This window comes from Eucyclogobius newberryi, unplaced genomic scaffold (genome assembly GCF_026437365.1).
Source record: "Eucyclogobius newberryi isolate DKJ021-1_F unplaced genomic scaffold, fEucNew1.0.hap1 SCAF_3, whole genome shotgun sequence".
In the NCBI taxonomy this organism is placed as follows: Eukaryota; Metazoa; Chordata; class Actinopteri; order Gobiiformes; family Gobiidae; genus Eucyclogobius; species Eucyclogobius newberryi.
Window position 1 is genome coordinate 28,929,645 of NW_027315945.1, and position 21,304 is coordinate 28,950,948.

Here is a 21,304-nt window from a genome sequence, read left to right on the forward strand (position 1 = left end):
GAGCGGCCGATGGCACAGATTGGCCGCCTCGCGTTTGTCTGTCCGCCCCAGGGCAGCGGCGGCTACAATAATAGCTTACCATCACCAGGTGAGAAATGAATGAATACCACAATGTAAAGCGTCTTTGAGGGTCTGAAAAATCAAATGCGTCACTGCTATTTTTATTTGTCAAAGTGAGTGACACCACAACAGTTTCATCACTAAATCTAAACTGGTTAAAGCAAAGATAAATATGGTGAATTAAAGTGGTTTTAGCTCATGTAGACTTCCCCTCGGCCGACTGGTCATTTCACAGCCAATGCGCCCAACGATGGCCCAATGCTGCCAGGATGCAACAGGATGTACACAAAACGACACGGCTCAAATGCTTGGCCGGTAACCGTGGCAACTGCTCTCAAATCAAAGGTCTTCACCAACTTTGCAGCGATTACGGAGCCTGAGATGGGTTCACGATGCCCCAATCCTTAGTCGCATTAGAAGAGGTTCATGACGTTGCTCATTTAATGTCACCTCCTGAATCATTGTCCGGGAAATTGTGTCTTTGCCAGACCTGAGTCATGGCAGGCTAATATTTGACTTGTGGCTATTTATAACAAATATATGTTTGCAACATTTACTTGAGAAATCGTTTTGGGCAGTAAAAGTGAGGAATTACTCTTGTCAGATTACTTATAATATCACAGTAATCTAAAAATGAGTAATTCGATTGCAGTTACTAGCTCCATCACTTTTAAGTACTTTTTTTCTAAACATGTATACCATGACGACATATTTTGGTGACAGAGGCTGTGAACTGTGAACGAAAAGTACAAAGGCAAATATTGGTTTATCGAATAGACTCTGTGGTCGTTTGTGTGTAGATAAGTCTAATTTTGGTGAAGATTTCAAGATTTATACACTTGTTTGCTCCTGATCAGTTTGTTTGTTTTATCTAATTTAAATAGAGCATTATCCTGGTAAACAATTCAGCCATGTAATAAATAAAAATACATAAAAATACTGAATGAAAATTATTTTAAACTTTAGAATTTTTGCAATTTTTTCCAATTCCACTCATTATTTTACTAAAATATATAAAAAATATGAAGTTTATATAGACAACAGCAGAAAGGAGAAGGCAGAGAAATTCAGCTGGAGTTTTGAAAGTGAATTGTGAGTTCCATCTGGCTTTTTTATACAATAGTGCGGATTATTAGTACACATAACTTTGTTCTTGTGTGAATTGCTCTTGTATGTGCAGTTTGTATGTGCAGATTATAGAGATATCACGAGTACTCTCTTTGCTTTGGCCAATAGTAAACACCAAGGATGTGATATTATAAGAGGATTTCATATTCTTTATCCTTTATAATTACTATTGTACATTTTCTTTCTTAGAACATGGCCTTATTTGAACAACTAAAATAACTTGCTGTGCTCAAACGTTGACTGACATTGCTTCATTGTATGTTTTTTCATCTATTTGAATAGACCAGTTCCACTCACTGTGACTCACTGTGTGATATGTGACAATGTTACAGACATTTTCTTCACCATCTTTTTTTATTTCGCATCACTGAATTTACAGATAAGAAAATACACAGAAATCCTTTGTATATATACTTGACATAAACTTTACAAAAAATATGTTTACAAAATTTGAATCTATAGCTCAATCTTTTTGGCAGCTATAACAATATTTAGTTCAAATAAAAAGTCACAGTAGGAGGACGACTCTTTGATACTGACGGTGACAGGAAAAAGACAAAAAACAGTTATTGGTTTGAACAGCACAGACCAGTGCAATAAAGTTCATTGGGCCTGTGAGTCATTCATTCTGGTGGCATAGTGAGTTAGCACTTCTGCCTCACAGCTAAAAAGGTCCAGGGTTCAACTCTCCGATCACACGCTGTGCTCCCGGCGTCTGTGTGGCCAGAACTCACACGTGAATGTGCTCTGAGCCTTTCACAGTAAAAGGCGAGTCCTCTGAGGGACTGTTTAAACACTGAACTGCATCTCACTGTCCATTCAAGTGTCCAGATCAGGCTAATTCCACCTGTCTGATGAAGAGCAGTAATGAGCAGGACACCTACAGCACCGAGAGGTCATGGCAGGATTTGGACTTGAGCCAAATGGCGACACTGGGGTTGTTCTTTGCCACCACTTTGTCGATGAAGCGCTTGGCTTTGAGGGGCAGACTCTCCCTCCGTGAGCTTCGCTTCACATAGTGGCGCCGTTTGTTCGCTTCCTTTGAGTCTCGGCGCAGACGCAGCTGTCGCACGATGCCATGAAAAGCATCCCAGACGTTGTGCTGCATTGCTGCTGACGTCTCGATGAACTTACAGTCGAACACAGCAGCACAGGCACGGCCCTCTGAAACAGAAGAGAACGTTTACACACCTGAGCTGCAGAGGTCCACAGGAGACCACCTGCTCCACCCTCGCCCAACCAACGTAAGGATATAACACTTGAATTAAAAGGCCATCATTTATAGTGTGCTGTACTTGAGCCAGTAACAGATATTAGACACCAAATTAAAACTCTTTGGCTACTTTTCAGGTGGTCCCCCCAGGTCTGGACATTAAACAGTGATAGAAAACTTACCGTTGGATGAAACCTCTCTGCGGCGGACCAGGTCACACTTGTTCCCAACTAGAATGATGGGCGTCTGCTCTGCAGGGCGTAACTGACGAAGGGTGATCCGCAACTCTGACGCCCTGAGGAAGGATGCTCGGTCAGTGATGGAGTAAAGGAGCAGGTAGGCATCGCCTGACTGCATGGGACAGTCCTGGACACCGTCATCACCCATCTGCAAAACAGAGACAAAACAAATATATGAGAGTGATGACCCTGTTGTGCAAAAAGAGGTGTAGACCCAATTAGGCCGTTAGATCTACAGCAATCTTCTCACCTCAGAGTCCCATGTATCAACCAGAGTAACTGTTGCAGTCTCTCCATCCACTTCCACCTCCTTTTCACACACTTCATCTAAAAGGTGAGATACAGAGTAAGTACACAGACAGTAGAGCGGTGTGTGTAAATGCAGATGTGTCCACAGAGATCACTCACCTCCGCACAGCTCGCACTCGTCGCTGTCCATGCTGTCCGCGGCTCCCGCGAAGATGCTGCAGAACGCGGTCTTCCCCACGCCGCTGGCCCCGAGCAGCACCACGCGGTACGCGCAGGGCGGAGGCGGCGACTCTCCCACCGAGTCCGACGAAATGACCGAGTCCGAGGAGGACCAGCTTCCCCGGCAGCCGTCCGAGTCTCCCGCGGAGCCGCTGCAGGACTTGGAGCGGGAGATGCAGGCGGGCGCGCGGGCGGGCAGGCCGTCCGAGAGCCGCTGACTGCCCGGGTCACAGATGCTCCAGCGGTGCAGCTCGGAGTGCAGGCGGAGGCTGTGGCGGCGCATGCTGGACAACATGACGCCCTGGACTGCACGCGGGGCTCGAACACAAAAACCGATGTGACTTCGCTTATTCGGAGTTTAGAAAGACGTCGTCGCTCACTCTTTTAACTCGACGTAAACTTACGCCAAACGCAGCGCAAAAAGAGACTTTCCTAAGGCGATCGCGCGCACTCCGGGTTTAAAACCAGCTTTAATTCACACATCAGAAAAAAGACATTTGCTGGGTGACTGTGCGCTGGGGCCATCTGTGCCGTAATCTCCATCTCAACAGAGCAACAAGTGACTGAGAGCGGGACCCAGCACTTTATAGGCGGAGGAGGCGCGCGCGAGGGGCGGGGTCATCATCACGCTTCAAGTGGACCACCGCGGGATTATATGTGCGCTCCAGAGATTATTAATGTGGAGGAGAAGTACTGCTGCTGCTGCTGCTGCTGCTGCTGCCATGAGATCAGGGGGTAACATATACAGTCATGACTTCACCCTCAGGAGACACACAACTCAGGGGAATACATGAGGCCATTAGGCCACAGGGAGATACTGTGAACAAAATAAACACACTGAAATACACAAAGAGTTTCAGTGAACATACTAGAATGACAATTGGTGATGTGTGCAGTTTTGAAGTATGTAATTAACATGCTCTTTCAATATTGTCCTTGATGAGTGTGGTGTCTGGTGAGTGACAATGTTGCCTAGTAATCCATTGTTACCACACCCAGATTTATAGGCTGATTGCAGATAAAGAGACAGAGCAATAAACTGGATGAAGGTGTGGTCACAGCATGATAACCTAGTTTAATATTGACCAGATCAAACGTTCGGACACGGCCAAACTCGTCCCCCGCGCGCGCTGGGAATGATGCTAGTGCCAGGAGATTTAATCATTTCACTCTTCAGAAAGCATTTGTTATAAAAAAGTAGGCCCAATGCTTTTTCAGCATCGTTTTCTTTATCTTGTTCAACGTTGTACGATTCATTACTGAAATATAATGTTTGAAATGAAAAGAGCTGACTAATGAGCAATAACACTGTTCCCTCCTCTTCAGTTCACACAAACTTGTATTTTGATTGATTTGTGTATGAATGTCTTGAGTAATCATGTCTAGTCCTTCATTTGAGGTTTGACACTGGAGTTTTTCCACTTATCCCTATACTTTACTGTGATTGCTTGGGGAAAATTAACTTTGCATCATACAAACCGGGTCCAAAGATGTTCAGTAGCCATTCTTCATACATGTAAACTTGTAAATCTGCTGCTCGTCACTGTGAAATGTCACTACAAAGAGACGAGGCTTCTCAGTTTCGCACGGGAAGTCAATCTATTCCTGAGCTGTTTTAGATGAATATTGGGGTTTACTATGATCAAATCGTAAAATAATGACTTGGACATGTTGTAAGTCAATAGAAAAAACGCAGGAAAACACTGGATTGTGAAACAAAAGCATAAACAGCAGATGGCCCACTTGATATTGTCACAAATGCTTACGCAAACGTCCACAGAACATTGCGAACAGGAGATGTCCATTAGTGAAAGTGCATTGTATGACTGCGAGGCAGATTAAGCTGCCGTTTCTGTTGTTTTTCGGTGCTTGCTGTGTGTACGGGACGTCACACGAGCCTCGTCTGTGGACCGGCTGCTCTGTATTAGAGCTCTGATCTGCCTGACGGATGACGGGACATTAAATCCTTGTTAAGAGCTGGATCCGGACCAGAGACAGGACACAGCGATGGAATGGCCACCGACTGTAGACGTGACCTCTTTTTGAGCATCTTTTTTCAGCATTCACAAAAGCTAACATTGCAGAGAGCACAGAACTGATATTTTAACAGCAAACTTAACTGAGTAGCACTTTATAATAACTACACTTAATCCTGCCTTAGTAAAAGCATGGACTTCATTCATAGTGAACAAATAGTTTATTAAGAATGATTCAGGTTTAAGAATCACTCCAACCCTAATTCCTAACTCTAACATTAATTAAGTAGTTACTCATGCTTAATAAAGTCTTAGTTCATGTTTGTTAAGGCAAATTAAGGTGTAGTTATTATAAAGTGGTACCTGAAACTGAAATAAATCCACTTGTTTCAGGATAGAGCTCACAATCAAATCTACAAACAACAAGTTCAATGGTATTTTATGTTATGTATGAAACCGTCTGCTTCTCAAATGTTAAAATTCTCTGGGGCAGTGTTCAGCCTCAACATGGATTGTTGATTATGATCAATAACAACTCAAAAAGAGATAGAAACAACTTCATTTGAGCACATTTCTGATGCATAAAATATGATCTAAATATTTTTACTGAGATAATAGTTTGTGTTCAGTTCTAGTCCTGGCTGAATTCTGGTCTAGTCCAGGTTTATTTACAGATTGATGTTCAAGTTAAGTCAATTGAATGTGAGTAATGAGTGAACACACCATATACTGTGCACGTCTCAACCGTAAAGAAGAAATGACTTTTATAGACTATATGACTTTATAGACATGATTCAGGAAGATACAGCTCGGGTGGTCTTTTACAGAACAGAACAAGATTAATTAGATTTAAAAATCCCTGCTGTCCTCCTGACCCTGTGAAACTGGGAAATTGTCTGACTGTGACTAGATCAATGCAATTCTTCTTATTTTTGTAAAGTCCTAGATCATAACATTAATGAGGACAATGTTAGTAAAAGCATTGCATCGTTGGCCGTTAACGTGAGACTGGTGAGTGAAACGTGAGGAGGCGGACCCCGGCTTTTCTCTCTCAATCTTTTATGTTCACATTTTTTTTCTGCATGTTTTCAAGAATCCGACGGTTTAAAGCTTCAGTCCGTCATTCAGGCTTTTCATCAAAACAAGCTTAACCTCTCCTTCCCTTAAGCACAGAAAGTCCTTCATTTTCTCACCGCGAGAATCATGCCTCATCACCCAAATGTCAAACAGCTCTCTTCTCTAAAAAGTACATTTTATGATTACAGGTGTTTTATTTTTATTTGTTAGTATTGTGATTTTAATGCATTCCTGTAAAGCACTTTGAATGACTTGTGTACAAACTGTGCTCTACAACAACCTTGCCCATGTGATGTCATAGTAAACTGTGCCAAAAAATCAAAGTTGAGATGGAGGGAAGTAAAGAATCTGCCCTTTCACTGTCAAAATGCAGATGTTTGGACCCGCTTTAAGGTTCATATTAACATGTAATAAGTAACTGGGTCTACCACATGAAATAAACTGGCACAAACATTCAAATTTCAGCCAGAAAATCCTTGCTTTGATTCCCGGATCAGGCGGGGCATTACGTCTGATCAACTCTACAAAATATTAACAATAACGCTTCATCAAAACTAAGAAAATCATAACCTTAAACCTGTTTGGAAAATCTGTTTGGAGATGTCTTTCAAAATGAGTGACTGACCCGCAGAGTAAAATAGGTCTTCATCTAACATCATGACGTGTTTAAATATGGGTCAGACAAACAAAACAAACATTTGTCTCAGAGCCAGACGAGCACCGAGATACAAATCAATATCACGTTTGGACGAGTGAGGCTTGTGCGCGCAACACGTGTCCAAAACAAAAGAGTTTCGCTCAATGTCAACCTTGAAAAGCAAGCTGAATGTAGACGCACTCAGACTCTCAGGAGCTGCACTAAGTTGCTTGGTGACGGTTTCCATGCCGTCGCAGAAGCTGACTCATAAATGTTCTTTTCATTTGGTGAAAGTTATGAACTTTATATAGGTTTGATTGGCCCTATTCATGGGCTTCCTTCCTGTAATGGATGCCAAATGTAAGACTTTTGTCATTCAAACCCAAATATAACCCAAATATTTTGTTTTGAATTGTCAATTGCTATGGCAACAGTATTGCATTTTCATCTCCTGAAACAGAGGGATACCAGGATTAGTTCGTTTTCAATGAAAAATATTTTTTTGTTTTGTTTAATAGAGGTGGGGTATGAAACCTGGACTCTTAATGGTTTAAGGAAATACAACTAGGGTCATCAGGGTTTTAACCTGGATATATATATCACATTCTCCTTGGTGCAAGGCCATGGCTCATGTGAGTTCCCTCACTGAGCTGCAGAGGCTGCACTGATTCATGATTGGTGTAGGTGCTGGACTTTAGATAATGACCATTTAGATCAGAGGACGCAATGGTTCATTTCCAACGGGTTTTAGTCGTAGGAACTGACAACCCGAACGAGACTCATGTGAGGCACATTCTGCTTTCTGATCATTAGAGAACCAGAACACCCTCATGTTTACATGTTTACCCCTCATCTGGGGAAAGGCCACGTTTTCTGGTTGGCTCAGTCCACTCAGAGAAACCTTCTTTAAATTGTATTTTTTTTAAGTGCCAAACTGCTTGAGGCACCAGCGACTGAGAAGTGCAGTAAAAAAGGTTTTGCACTTGAATTTCCTTTGTCAATTTATCAATAAAGTATATATCTATGTATCTATCTAGATCTAGAACAACCCAGAAACCCATTTTTTCCTTTTACAACAAAGCAGCACAACATAACACAGATTGTAGATTATCAAATAAATAATAATGCTGTAAAAGACATTGTCTGTTTGCTCTAAATCCACATGATCTGGATCTGTCGGGCTGAACCGGCCAATACAGAGAAGTACGTAACTCCCACGCAGCAGCTTTGTGCTAAACCACCAAACTGCATCTGCCAAATCATTAGTAAAATCTATGAGTCAAACTGTGACAAAAACAAATTAGGATTGACTCCGCCCTGACGAAAGGCCCTTCATTCGTTTGGATGGCATCGTGCTGAAACTGTCAAAAACAAACAAACTAAAATTAAAGATACACAATGGAACTTTTGGGGGTGGTCACTATGGAGACGTTACTGTTTTGCCTGGAATATTTTCAGTGTATTTTTGAACAATAAAAACAGCAGTAATGAAATAAACGCTCGATATCCATGGGTTTTATGCAACATTTTGAGGACTGACTTGAATGAATCAGGGTAAAAGCAGTAAATATATAAGATTTCAGGTCACCCATGAAAAAGGGGTTTCAATCTCAGTGGGTTTTTACTTATATAAAAGGTTTTAATAGATACATGAATCCATACACATAAATAATAGCAATATTTCTTATGAAAAAACAATATGAAAAACTGTCTTCTGGGAGTATATAATCATCATATTATAAAATCTGTAAACCTTTAATAGATGACTTACGGTAGAACTTGCACACAACACATCATATACTCATGAAACAAACAAACACTGGCTTTGTGTGTGTTTAATGACATGTTATCCAAAGAGGACACTGGAAAACGTGACAAGTCTTGTTTTCAGCCCTGTCCCTGCGCCGCGTTCACTGTGCCTCGTGCGAAAGGGTGCTCTGAAAGGCGAAGGTGATGTGGGCTCGTGCCAGGTCCAGGTACGGGTCAGAGAAAGAGCGCGCGTCACCTGAATAATGTCTCCACCGCATGAGCTCGGACATGCTGAGGCTCTTCTGCGCCGCTGACGCTCGCTCTCCTCTGCGGCCGAGCTGACAGGGCCGCTCCGCCAGCGCCTCGTCCTCCACTTCAGCGGCTGTAAAAGCACAACCACGAGCATAAGCGGTGACTCACCCGGAGGTTAAGAGCCGTAATAGCGTGGGAGAAAGTAAAAAGGCCTCAGTTATAACGGAACACTTTTCTTATCGCTTTTTATCATACAAGAGTGTTGCATTGTCAAATCCTCAACTGAATCAAATGTAGAGTTTTGTTACGTTTTAGTATTCCTGCTAATAAAAGGTGTACTCTTTTACTTTTTCTGGTAACCAGAAAGATGGACACAAGAGTAAGAGTAACAAAAATAATATTACTCAAATAAAAGTACAAAGTAGTAGCCGACAAAATGACTGAAGTGAGACCAATAAAGTACGGTATTTTGGGAAACAACTATTCAACTCAAAGTAACAAAAAGATACACCACAAACATTTGAAAATAATAATAATAATAAAATAATATCTGAGGGAGCGATGCAACAAACACAAATGTTCAAATTATTTAATAATGTCAATATAAAGGTTTGTCACTTATAGACTTGCTCACAGTGAGAAGAGTAACCCAAACTAACTATTACACATGTAGGAGTAAAAGTAGGCAGTCCAAACACTACATCAAGAAGTATTTGTTCATTATAAGTTACTCAAATAGATGTAACAGAGTACGGCGCACCTCTGCAGATTTGATTGCTTTTCCTGAAATGTTTCGCAGTCCGGCATTCTTTTCCCTTTCGCCTATTGGAAAAGTCACATAGTGCACCTTTAAGTCCACCTCCAAATCACGCACCCCCCGCTACTCTACCGACATCGTAAAAGATGTAGCTCCTCCGTGTTTTTAAAGCAGAACTAGCTGGCGGTAGAGCTCCCCCTGAAGCTCTCTTGTGGAAATACATTCTCAAAACAGACGCAAAATCTCCCCCTCTCACTGTGGAGATGTTAAGTCTTTGCCTAAAACGTTCTATAATCTAGCTTTAAATGTCGATAGAGACAAGCAGAGGGCGCAACCAGGCCAAGTAGTTACAGGTCTGGTCTGTGGAGAGGAGAGTCCGCTCAAACCAAGCGTAATACATGTTTTTCAAGTTATATGAACAACAATAAAACATCTATAATTGAATGCGATAAGTTTAATGCCATACTGTGTAACATTTACGAATTTTGAGGTGTACAATGCAGTCAAACAGCCTAAAAATGCATATAATGGGGCCTTTAACAACTTACCGTTCACCGCCCCATCCATGACGCACGTGCAGTTGAGCAGATCGTGAGTCAGACACGAGCTGTCAACCAAACTGAACAGATCCCGCAGCTCACTGGTGGAGAAACTGGTGTGCTCCGCCCTTTTCCCCAGGTCCACCACGGTCCCCGAAAGCCCCTGTTTGGAGACCTGCCTCTGAAAGATGCGCTCCTCTATGGTTCCTAGGAACGAAGGGCAGTGGGACGTGAGCAAGTGTCGATATGAACGTTGTAGTGTTAAGAGTGCTGTGACCATCGAACCTGCCGTTAGGAGCCGGTAGATGTGAACGGTCTTCCTCTGTCCATCTCTCCAAACTCGAGCCATGGCCTGAACGCAAGATAACACAGGGTTTGATGATGGTTTGATGTTTACGTGCATGTAGGGACATCTTAGTACATAATTTTCTGACTTGCCAAAACGGTTGGTCTAAGTAATTGTGTCACTAGTCAAATTAGAAACACAACAGCGGGTGATTAGTTGGATTCAGGTCAAATTCTGGTATCAGTGAGGTCTGAAGGTCAGCAGTTCGATCGCAGGCCGCGCCCATCAGCCCTCATCACTGTGCTGTCTAGTGTCTGCATACACTTTTATTTATGAATGCTTATTGTGTATATTAAGAGCTGCCTTGACCATTAGGGATGGTGCGATACAGATCGTTTGAGCCGATACAATATAAACGTTTGTCTTGCTGATGTTGCCGATAACTGATATTTGCTGATATCAAGTCATAGATAGTCAAGTTAATAACTTAACTTTTCACTTTTGTAAAAAAAATATTTATCTGGGCTGTAAAGTAATTTATGGCGCAATTGTGTAGAGCGATATTTTTTTGTGTGTGCAGAATTTCTCTTCTATTCCCGTTTTACTGTATGAAAAGACACAGCAGATGCACTGGGAATGACACATGGGCACACACAGTTTGGGGCATCTTAGAAAACATATCTGTGCCAAATATCGCTCAATTTCCCAAACTGGACACGAGCTGATGTCTAGGAAGCCCTTCCGATATCACCGATACTGGAACTGATCAATCCCCAAGCACAGAGCCAATAATTAGAGCCAGTCCCATCTTCTTTCAAGCCCAAAGCACAAACTGAACATACGCGCACGTAGCACCATCTAGTGGACAAACAACGGGACAGTACAGCATCAGCATCACCTGAATGTCATTGGCCGGGTTCCAGTCGATGTCGTAGAGCACCAGGTGAGAGGCGCCGATCAGGTTGAGCCCGACGCCGCCCGCTTTGGAGCTCAAGAGGAACAGGAAGTTCTGGGAGTAAGGGCTGTTAAAGCTGTCCACCAAACGCTGCCTCTGATTGGTCGGGGTCTGCCCATCGAGGCGGCAGAACGTGTAGCTCATGGACGCGCACAGCTTCTCAAGCATGTCGAGGGTCTGTGTGTAGTTAGACACCACAACCACCCTAAAGACAACGCGACAGTTACATTTAAGAAATAGGAAACACGTGACTGAAGGAAGAGTCGTCGTGTACTCGCCTGTCTGAAGGGCTGATCTGTCGGACGGCTGCCAAGAGGTCTGCAAGAACTTGTAGTTTCCCAGAATCAGAGACGTTTAGTCCTGCTGATGCGTAAGATTCAGAGAACAGCTCCGCCAATCCCTCGTATATAGAATTTTCCAAAGACTCGTTTTGTGTCTTTTGCTGCAAAAAAAACCCCAGAAGGTTATAAACAGTAGATTGGGTTTCAAATTTGATGGAATAAAATTGGATCATGTCAAAATAGGAAAAAAAGGAGGTCAGGGAGGGATGCCGTTTTTGAATGAATTATCCAACAGAAAAACCACTATCTACAAACTTGAAGTACTTTCAGTTGACAACAATCGAGCTTGGGTGATTGAATAACGGCGCTGGAGTTTAAAAATATGTGGAACTTGATTTAATATGTGGGATTTTGTTTAATTTGTGCAGACAGCCGTGCTTTTATGTGGATAGGCCAAGTACTGCGGCTTCAGACGGTATTTCCTGTGAATGTAATCTTTTTATCCCCACATAACAAACTCTACGGACAGTTACAGGTTTATTATTAATTTATTTTTATCTGTCGTTTACTCGCAGTCTTAGGAATATCTGGAGAAAAAAATGACATGTCAATAGCAACTATATAAACATATATTGCTGACTCGGCTTATGGTTAATATCTTTGTAATTACGGTCCCTGAACACGTGAAACAAACACTGGCATGAAGTTCATCATCTTCTCTGTCAGCGTACGCAACCGCTTCAGAAAGTGGTGTCATTATTCAACCCAAAAGACATGATTGTTGTCAGGTGAAAGAACGTTAAGCCATAAGATGAATAAGAGAAGTTCGTGGAAGAAATCCCTCACAAATAATGACCGGAATCAGCTTTATTTAGATGTCAGAAACTATACCTTGACCGTGTCGTAAAGTAGCCCCGGATGATTGCAGAGCTTCTTCAGCGCCGTGATGCAGGCCAGGTGCGTGTGAGTTTGCGCGCTGTCCACGATGCACGATCTGAAGACCCGGTGGCACAGGAGATGTCCGTACGACTCGCGCTGCAGCGGCGACGGGCGGCAGAACAGGGTCCAGTCGAGGCGAGGGGGCAGGTAGCGGTTGATGATCTCCTGCGTCCGTCTTAAGATGAACGTGCCGGTCAGACGCGACAGTTCGGCCGCTCGCTCGTCGCCCAAAACGCTTTCCTCCTGTGAGAGAGACGAGAGGCAGAGCTTTGTTGTTGTCGCAGAGCGGATTAACTCACTGGTTATGAACGGATTTGAATACACTATACAGCTTGCATAGCAATTAAGTGTGCACGCAATCAAAAAAAAAAGAAAATCATAATAAAAAAAAACATTGTTTTTACAGGACTATGACACGTCACCTAATTTAAATTTCCCTTTTAATTAAGTTAAGACAATATTTGTTTTACTAACACTAAGTAGTCTGCTTCCTATATACACAAGTGGGACGGTTAGGCATATATAATGTACTAGTATAATGTAATCCAAAAAAGAATTGCTTGAAGATTAAATAGAAGGACTAAGTGACATTTTATTCAGAATGATAAAGGATCAGCTGTAGCCTTGACAGAAATGTATGGGACAAACTGAGGAGAACAAAATTGGGTATTTACAAGGCCAGTATTTCAATTAAAAGCAAAAGATTCTATAAAAACTAAGATTATCTAAAAGAGAAAACAAAATGCAGCACCTTTCTAGGCTATATATACTTTTGTGCATGTACTGTATACAGAGGTGGGCAATACATCAAAATGTGGATAATATTGTGAATGTTGTTTTGCACAGGGAAATTCTAATATTGAGTACATCATTTATTGTAAAAAGAAATAAAAAAATGCTACAACTTTCAAATAAGGGTATAAGGTGATTTCTGCACTTTTGTGATTAATCTTAAAGACATTTCACATTTATCTGGTAATTAAATCTCATAAAAAAAAAAATGTAAGGCATGTTTTATCACATTTCTGTTGGATTGACTTAATATTGCCTGAATATCGTTATCGGATACTCCCAAAAGAGATCGAAATATATATTTTGGTCAATACCTTTGAGCTTGAGGGCTGTCTCGAGCGAAGTATAGGCTCTTCATACACTTTTCTATACGCAGTAGAGGACCCAAGGATCCCTGGATTAACAAAATCTATGATGGCGTAGAACTCCTGAAGGTCGTTTTGTACCGGGGTACCTTTTTAAAACAAGATTACATACATAAGAAAACTAACAAATCAACAGAGTCTGAAAATGTAGATGAAAACAATAGCTTTTCTTCGTAGTTAATTGCACCTGTGAGTATGACTCTGCGATGGCAACTTAAACTGCTCAGAGCGGAGGAGGTTTTGATGGCGCTGTTCTTTAACCTGTGGCCCTCGTCACAGATTATGAGCCCGAATTCAACTTTCTGGACCTACGAAAGAGGAAAAGACAATTATCGATGTGTAAAATGTGTTTCGTGAGACAATAGCTGTGTCGAGTGTGTGAGATACCTGCTCCAGACATCGCAGCAGCATTTCATAACTGATCACCAGAACACTGTGCAGAGGAGAGGCCAAAAAGTGCTCTATGCGGTGGTCCTGTATGTTTAAGAGGCATCCATTAATACTTTACAATAGTTTAAACAGACAAATGAAAGAGATATACAGCATTGTAAAAGTAGCATTTTCAGCTCCGTCTTTTCAGGCCGACTGTGTTAGAGTACGTGACTTTGTGGGATGATACCTGTTGTAAATATAAAGGTTATATAAATTATAGTTTTACACCAATAAAGTGTGAGTTTGTGAAGAAAAGTTGAACAACATGTTGAAAATGACGTTCAAAACATATTGATGGGAGACTGTTACAATTTTCCAAGGAAGAAAGTTTGGCCCAGTGTAAAACATGGTTGCTAGGTAACATTTATGACATTTCCTAGTGTGATGTGAAAATTCACTGTCAGGAAGTCAAGTTATAAACCTAAAAATGGCAAAACTGGGATGAAATGTGTGGGTTGTTTTTTTTAGCAATCTTAAATATTCTGTAGCTGAGTTTTAATAACTTGTCAACCAGGTTTGAAGATCCACCATAACTTGTGTTTGGATGCGTTGGTTACTGTGCTCTTTTTAGAGTCTCCTGACCTGATCCACAGTGAACACATTGATCCTCTCGCGGCCCAACCACTTGTTGAACTCCGCTCCCCAGTTCTGCACGAGGCTGCCGGGCGTGACCACCAGGACGCGCCTCGCCATGGCCTTTCCCCCGTACGGGCCTTGCTTCAGTAACGTCCAGGTGAGAGCCACACTCTGGAGCGTCTTCCCCAAACCCATCTCGTCTGCCAGAATCGCACCAAAGCAGCCAACGGCTCTGAAGGCGCACGAGGCAAACCGAACAATACGAATGATTTAAGTCACACACAAAAAAAAAAAAAAAGAGTTATAATGGGAACAAAGCAGGATTACAATGCCACAAAAGTCTCAAAATACTGCTCAACTTTTACAGCGTATGAAATATGTGCTAAACGGGAAAATTAAATTACTGTCAGTTTGTATTGAATATTGTTTTTTTCTTCTTTTAAAAATATGATAACATTGTTTGCAGTAAGATTCTAAGAGTGCGAATAGGTAATATTGAAATAAACTAAATTATATTTATTAGTATTTGGATAAAAATAATCGCACATTATGATGTCAATCCAACAGAAAAGTGTTAAAACATGTCTTTAAATGTATAAAGGTTTAAGTATCAGTAAAACTACCCAAAAACAGGGCAGAATTTATAACCTTATTTGAAAGTTTACAAAATATTTCTTCCACAATTTTGTTTTCAACACCTTTTGCTGAAAGAAACAATCTTCTAAAAGAACATTCACATTATGATCTGTTTTCCGATCATCTGCGCACCTCAAGTGAACCTTCCCACAATATCACAAATATAATAATAATAATAATAATAATATTCCGATAAGTATTTGTCATTGTAAAACCTAACTGTGGATATTGTTACAGCTGTAGACGACAACAGAAAGTACCTCAAACCCATCACGCACTCGTACAGAAACAAAACGCCGTCTCTCTGGTGTGGCCGGAGGTGTGTGGTGAGGTGCGGGTCGACTACAACGTCCACAAGTGGAAGACCGGACTTGTTATTGGACCACTGATGGTTGGGAGACGGTCGAGGCATCACCAGGGCTCCTAGCATGAGTGGAATGAGAAAATATGCAAATTCATACACACGATAAAGACATTGTGAAGATTTGACATCGACATAAAATTTGCTGAATTCAGAATATCCCTATTTGCGTAGTTTTCACAATCAGTATTTCATATTTATTTACTCACTGGGCCTTTGAGATTAATTGACCAATGCGGTAAGTTGTACTTGAAATAAAATAAAATGCTATTTTCAGCCTCTGCATTGGTATTGGATTATCATTGGAAATCGACAGACACTTAAACCAAAGTATTGATGTTTGTATCGGAACTGAAAAAGCTGGATCAGTGGATCTCCATTTCAAAATAGAAAGAAGTTCAAAAAGTCTAGGTTCTCAAAGTATTTGCACCGAGTACGACGCAATTCACTATTTGGCTTTACGGGTAGCACAAGATCTGAACCTGGACAATTAGGAGGCTTAAATTAGGGCTAAACATGGTCCAAAATTAGACTAAACTAGGTCTAAAATGAGTTCTTATACTGATTTCTCCCAAAGGACGACAAAAACATTAAAAGTCTCTAAATAAAACAAATCCTCTAGCTGCAGAGGGCCCCACGTACCACAGTTTGGGCACTGTAAGTATATAAACTATTTTCTGAACTGTAGTGTACCAGGAGCTAGAGGGTCATGCCGAGGTTTGCAGATCTGTTCCTCCTCTGCTTTCGGCGGCACGTGTCCGGCTCGATTTGGGGGAGCGAAGGGTTTAGAAGCAAAAGCACGAGCAGGAGCAGCAGGAGCAGCTGGTCTGGGCTCCTCTTTTTCCACTGGAACGTCCTGAAAACAGCGTCCGCGAGCAAAGTCCTCTACAGAAATGACTCCCATCACCTCCACCTCCTTCCCACCAATCATCAGAGTCTGACCCTCAGACAAAGTGGCCAGCTCCGACACCTTGTAGCCGCTGCCTAAACATAAAGAAATGTTAATGACACCATGGGCTCTCCCCTTCGCCAAACAATCACGGCGTCAGTCAATCAAATACATCGGAAAGGTGGGTCGAATGTCTTGCCCAAGGACACAATATCAGTATGCAAGGGTCGGCGCTGGGATTAAATAGTCAACTTCCATTATGTGATACAGAACTAAAGGGTTGGACAATATTTTTCGTTTGTGTCAGACTTGTTTCAAATGTTGTGGCAATTCATCAGAAAGTCGACAAAAAAAATCTTGGGACAAAACAGACACTAAAACACATACGAAAACCCCTTTTGTAACAAAGAAAGGGGCATTATTTAACCAAACCAGAATTATCTTATTCAATTTTTTCTCATGTTATAAATGTTTTCGATCCAGAAGCTTTAAATCACCATATTTCAACCTTTATTTGGTTGATGATGCAATTAAAAAGTCTCACAATTCTCAATAAATAATTGTTTGAATTGTTTAAATAAAAATATCACCGATTAGTTGACTACTAAATACATTTTGTTGCAGCCCTATTAAACAGACATATAAATGGTGTCGTTCGGGTTCAACTTTAAGCATCATCCAAAACTACTTTAATCAAATAAATAAATAAAACGTCAGCCACAAAAGCGCAGGAGTAATTGTAAATATAATCCAGCTCTTGTGGAGAATATAAGTGTGTTTAGCCTTACCCTTTCCTATATCTTTGCCCTCCATGTCCTTCAGGGTTGCAGTCCTTCCTCTCGCCACAAGGACCGCGTCTCCTTCCCAGCGCTTGTGTTTCTTCTTACTGGCTTTGCACCACATGACAGTGAAGTAGCGCACCCCGTCCTGTGCGCACACAGGGCCCGCGTCCGCAGCAGACGTGTGCGGCTCATCTGTCAAAATAAAGCGTTCACCTTCAATGCCAGCAGAGGTCACTGTTGGACCGGTGTGTAAAGCTCACTGACAAGACAAGACAGAAAGACTGCTGCAATAACACAATCATTAAAATAACACACAACCATTTTACAAAATTAAATTTGACTTTAATGAAAAGCGATTGTATGGATGGACCATTTAACAAAGAGAACGACACATTTACAAAAGATTACAGCACATATAGTACAATATACATTTACATAATAAAAACATGAACAATCATTTAATTTACGTTTAGCCGTAATACTTAAGCGCCTCGACTAAAACACTGGACAGACATACGTTTCTTATTTATTTACCACGTTAAGGCTTTCAATAATGACGGCAAACTGTAACGGCAGAATCTGATTTCCCCCTATGTTTAGCTACATGACAACAAGCCTTTTTTATGTCTGACAAACCTCAAAACAACAGGCAGAGATTGGCTGAACACTGAACAATCCCAGAGACGACAAATAACACTGGTCGTAACAAGATTTGATGCTACTCATAGAATAAGACGATGTCAATCTACAGTTAAACAGACGGTCAAAACAATGAAATGACAGCTCATTTAAACCCAGCTTATTATTTTGTTGTTGTATAGTGCGTTTCCTAATTTGGCTTTGAACTTAAGCTCTTAAGTGTCACATCGGCCGGCCTTGGCTACATGATCACGATCCACTGTAACACAATAAATCATGGAGGCACGACTATGATTTCCTCAAGGCCCGTGATAAAAGCCTCGGCGTTCACACTGGACAGCGCGTTATTGCGGGAGCGACAGTCCTTGCCTCAGCCGCTCTGCTCTGAGCATCTCTACTGTGATTTTGGCTCGTATTAGTTCCTCCTCAAGTTCCTGTTTCCTCTTCAGTGCTTCCCTCTTTTCTTGTAGGTAGAGGGCAACCTTCCTGTGATTGGACAGCACCAGCTCCTGTTCCTCCCGGGAAAGCTGCAGGGACTGGAACCTCTCCACCTCGTGCTGGGGGTACATGTTGTTGGGGTAAAGGTCGTGTCGGATGCCCACCGGGGAGACGGGCATGGGCATGTTCACAGAGTCGGGGGAAAGCGAGGCGTCGTAGTCCTGGTTACTGCTCAGCTCCTGCTCCCCTTCATCCTCCTCGCCCGCCTCCTGCTCCAGTCCGGGGCGCATCATCGGGGCAGGGTCGTCTGAGGTGGGCCTAGCTTCACTGTCGGACTCCGAGTGGACCTGGTCTTGGGACAGATTTTGGACATCTGAGAAATCCTGGAGTCCAGCCAAAGAAGAACTGCTGGCGGGATGTTCGATGGGAACGCCATGTTTGTTTATCATTAATCTGAAAATGGGGGGGAAAAAGTCTTTAGTGAGTTCACTGTAGACACATGGGCCATAACTCTATTTGTTTACATTGTAACTATTGTTATACAGTTAAGTCTTTCTCCATCTTTTACTGCTCCTCATGCATCTTATAAAGTAGTTGTACTCTGTTAAACATAACCAGGGTTTAAATGGGGAGCTGTACCTGTAGAGGGCGGGCTCCTTGTCGATGAAGGGCACGTGGTGGAACAGGTGAGGGATCATCTCCATGATTCTCCGCGTGGGTTCAGAGATGTTAGATCTGTACTCGGGCTGGGCGTGTCTCCGCAGCATCACTTCCTGCTTAGCAGTCTCCTTCAGTCTCTTGTAGAGGGTCCTGAGGCCCTGAGCGGTGCGATGGGGCCGGTCACCTCCCAAAGTGTTGTACTGCTCCGCCACAGCTTCCCAACACTTGTTCTTGTCCACAATCACAGCGTGTTTGTTGGTGTGCTCCTCCAAGATGCGGATGTGAGGCCGCACCAGCTGCAACAGGTCCAGCTTCTCCGAAAGAGTGAAGTTTGAAGAGCGAGCCTTGCCGACCATGCTGGACAGGAACATGGAGTTGGAGCCAATCATGCTCGTTGCCATCTTATTGGTCATCATCTTTTTGTAGAGCGGACTCACGCAGACTAAGTCCGGCCTAAAACTGTCACCTTTCAGTAACCCAAACTCCATAGTTCCATTCCCATCCGCATGGTCTTGCACTAGTCTCTCGTGGTCCACAAAGCCCATACTGCTCATGCTGCTCCCATCAGAGTGGTCTGTTCTCACTCTCTCCTGGCCTACACCTAAACTGTTCAGACTCTTGCCTCCCATGTTCTCTGCCACTGCTGCAGCCCTCTCCTGGTCAAGACAGAAGCCAGCACTGCCCAGAGCCTTCCCTCCAGGGAGCTCTGCTGCTGCCTTCTCCTGGTCCATCTTAAAGCTGGGACTAACTCCCACACATCTGTAATTTTTCTTCTCTTTCCCTGAATCAAACATTACCTATTCCTCAGGTCTATGACAGAGCCACTACTCTGTGTTTCCTCTCAGCTAGGTTTCACAACAAAGACAGACTGTGCTGCACACAATAAGAATCAGGCTTAACTAGGCCAGCCTCGTTTTAGGCCCCCGCCTATCGGGAAAGGCTTTGGATGAATTCCTCCCAGCTTAGACTGACGTAGCTAAGCCGCTTAAGCCCAGCCCGACCTAGTTACAGCTGGGTCTCTGTAAACCCCAAACCAGGCACAGAGCAGACTAAAGCAGAGAAATGGCCACAATGTGCGTGGAACACTGCACGAGGACGTCTGTGGTGTCTGAATCACGAGCACAAACGGCCATGATCCGTCACCACACGTTCCCTTTGAAGAAGCACCCATTTTTCGCTCAAACTTGCAGGGTTTAGAAATAGTGCTGGCTTAACTCGCGGGGGGAGGGATTGAGGGGGGTGCGCATGCGCAGTAGACCGGAGCGCTCTGGCCACGGACAGTTTATCTAAATAAACCCCGCATCTGCACAGCGTCATCTGTACGTGATGTGAACCTGCGAGTCCGAGGGGGATAAACAGCACGCGCCGCGAGGTCGGTGTTTGATAAAGAACAGAAATGGAGGCACTAGTTGCTGAAGGGAGCGGCAGCGCGCTGATCCCGGGCTTAGTCCTAATCTGCGACGCGGCTCATTTGCATAAACCAGCCGGGTTTAACATCCCTCTGTCGTCTTATTATAGGCACAAGACGACCGCTCTGGACTGGACTGCACCGTCTGAAACACTGACATTTAAATCAGTGAAGCAAAACCCGCCGACGCCATCAAAGACATGAGTTATGAAGCAATAATAAGCGTGACCCTAAAAAGACCAAAACAGAGGGGGTTTGGTGAGATTCAACAGCCCCTTCTGAATAACGGTCCTCGGAGCAAGAAAGAATCCTAGTATTGATTATGTGTGACAGTAGTTTCTATCACAGATTCTTATTTTTACTCCTTTTTTCTCAGGCTGTAAGACAAACACGAGGGAGACATTTGTGAGCACGATTTGTGAGCACGTGGTGGTCTGTCTCCAAATCAAATCTCCAGGATTAGGCTGCTGCTCTCCAGGGGTGTGCCCTCCCCCACAACTAAAGACACGCTAAAGCCAAAGAAATGAACGGGCGAGTCCCTCCATGACGGCCAATCGAGCAATAAAACTCTTATAGCCCCGATTGTAAGTGGCGTTTTGTAGCCGGAGTTCTATTTGCTTTTGGTATTATCTTTTTAAAACAAACATAGCTCCAATGAAAACCACACACACCATACTTCAGTTTGCAACGTTATTAAAATCCAATGTTATTAAAGCTGAATGCCACATGTTTTTGAAGAAGCCAAACATTCAAGTGAACAAATGCTGCGG

At 42.8% G+C, this 21,304-nt stretch overlaps 3 protein-coding genes across 3 annotated transcripts; all 3 read right to left on the minus strand.

The window, feature by feature from the left end:
- Positions 1-1,529: 1,529 nt before the first annotated feature.
- Positions 1,530-3,506, minus strand: gem (GTP binding protein overexpressed in skeletal muscle). The gene is made up of 4 exons (XM_072460076.1): positions 3,049-3,506; positions 2,891-2,967; positions 2,584-2,788; positions 1,530-2,352 (listed from the first exon to the last, which is right to left on the minus strand). The coding sequence occupies exons 1-4, from the start codon at positions 3,401-3,403 to the stop codon at positions 2,069-2,071; spliced, it is 921 nt and encodes a 306-aa protein (XP_072316177.1). The 5' UTR covers positions 3,404-3,506; the 3' UTR covers positions 1,530-2,068.
- Positions 3,507-8,674: 5,168 nt separating this feature from the next.
- Positions 8,675-17,561, minus strand: rad54b (RAD54 homolog B). Its single transcript, XM_072460077.1, has 13 exons — positions 17,396-17,561; positions 16,412-16,702; positions 15,618-15,780; positions 14,728-14,953; positions 14,101-14,187; positions 13,901-14,021; positions 13,663-13,802; positions 12,509-12,799; positions 11,615-11,778; positions 11,280-11,541; positions 10,381-10,447; positions 10,105-10,302; positions 8,675-8,929 (listed from the first exon to the last, which is right to left on the minus strand). Exons 1-13 carry the CDS (start codon positions 17,508-17,510, stop codon positions 8,709-8,711), a joined length of 2,346 nt encoding a protein of 781 aa, XP_072316178.1. The 5' UTR covers positions 17,511-17,561; the 3' UTR covers positions 8,675-8,708.
- Positions 17,562-17,709: 148 nt separating this feature from the next.
- LOC140373533 (fibrinogen silencer-binding protein) lies at positions 17,710-20,303 on the minus strand. The gene is made up of 2 exons (XM_072460075.1): positions 19,106-20,303; positions 17,710-18,919 (listed from the first exon to the last, which is right to left on the minus strand). Exons 1-2 carry the CDS (start codon positions 19,918-19,920, stop codon positions 18,373-18,375), a joined length of 1,362 nt encoding a protein of 453 aa, XP_072316176.1. The 5' UTR covers positions 19,921-20,303; the 3' UTR covers positions 17,710-18,372.
- Between the last annotated feature and the right edge of the window lie 1,001 nt (positions 20,304-21,304).

Excerpts from the sequence above, each read along its gene's own strand:
- gem (XM_072460076.1), bottom strand. The coding sequence starts at position 3,403 with ATGTTGTCCAGCATGCGCCGCCACAGCCTCCGCCTGCACTCCGAGCTG. Across the intron at positions 2,968-3,048 it reads CGAGTGCGAGCTGTGCGGAG|ATGAAGTGTGTGAAAAGGAG; the intron begins GTGAGTGATCTC and ends CTCACCTTTTAG. Across the intron at positions 2,789-2,890 it reads TTGATACATGGGACTCTGAG|ATGGGTGATGACGGTGTCCA; the intron begins GTGAGAAGATTG and ends TCTGTTTTGCAG.
- LOC140373533 (XM_072460075.1), bottom strand. The coding sequence starts at position 19,920 with ATGTTTGATTCAGGGAAAGAGAAGAAAAATTACAGATGTGTGGGAGTT. Across the intron at positions 18,920-19,105 it reads AAGGAGCCCGCCCTCTACAG|ATTAATGATAAACAAACATG; the intron begins GTACAGCTCCCC and ends CCCCATTTTCAG.
- rad54b (XM_072460077.1), bottom strand. The coding sequence starts at position 17,510 with ATGTGGTGCAAAGCCAGTAAGAAGAAACACAAGCGCTGGGAAGGAGAC. Across the intron at positions 15,781-16,411 it reads GCATGACCCTCTAGCTCCTG|GAGCCCTGGTGATGCCTCGA; the intron begins GTACACTACAGT and ends CACTCATGCTAG. Across the intron at positions 11,542-11,614 it reads CAGATCAGCCCTTCAGACAG|GGTGGTTGTGGTGTCTAACT; the intron begins GCGAGTACACGA and ends CGTTGTCTTTAG.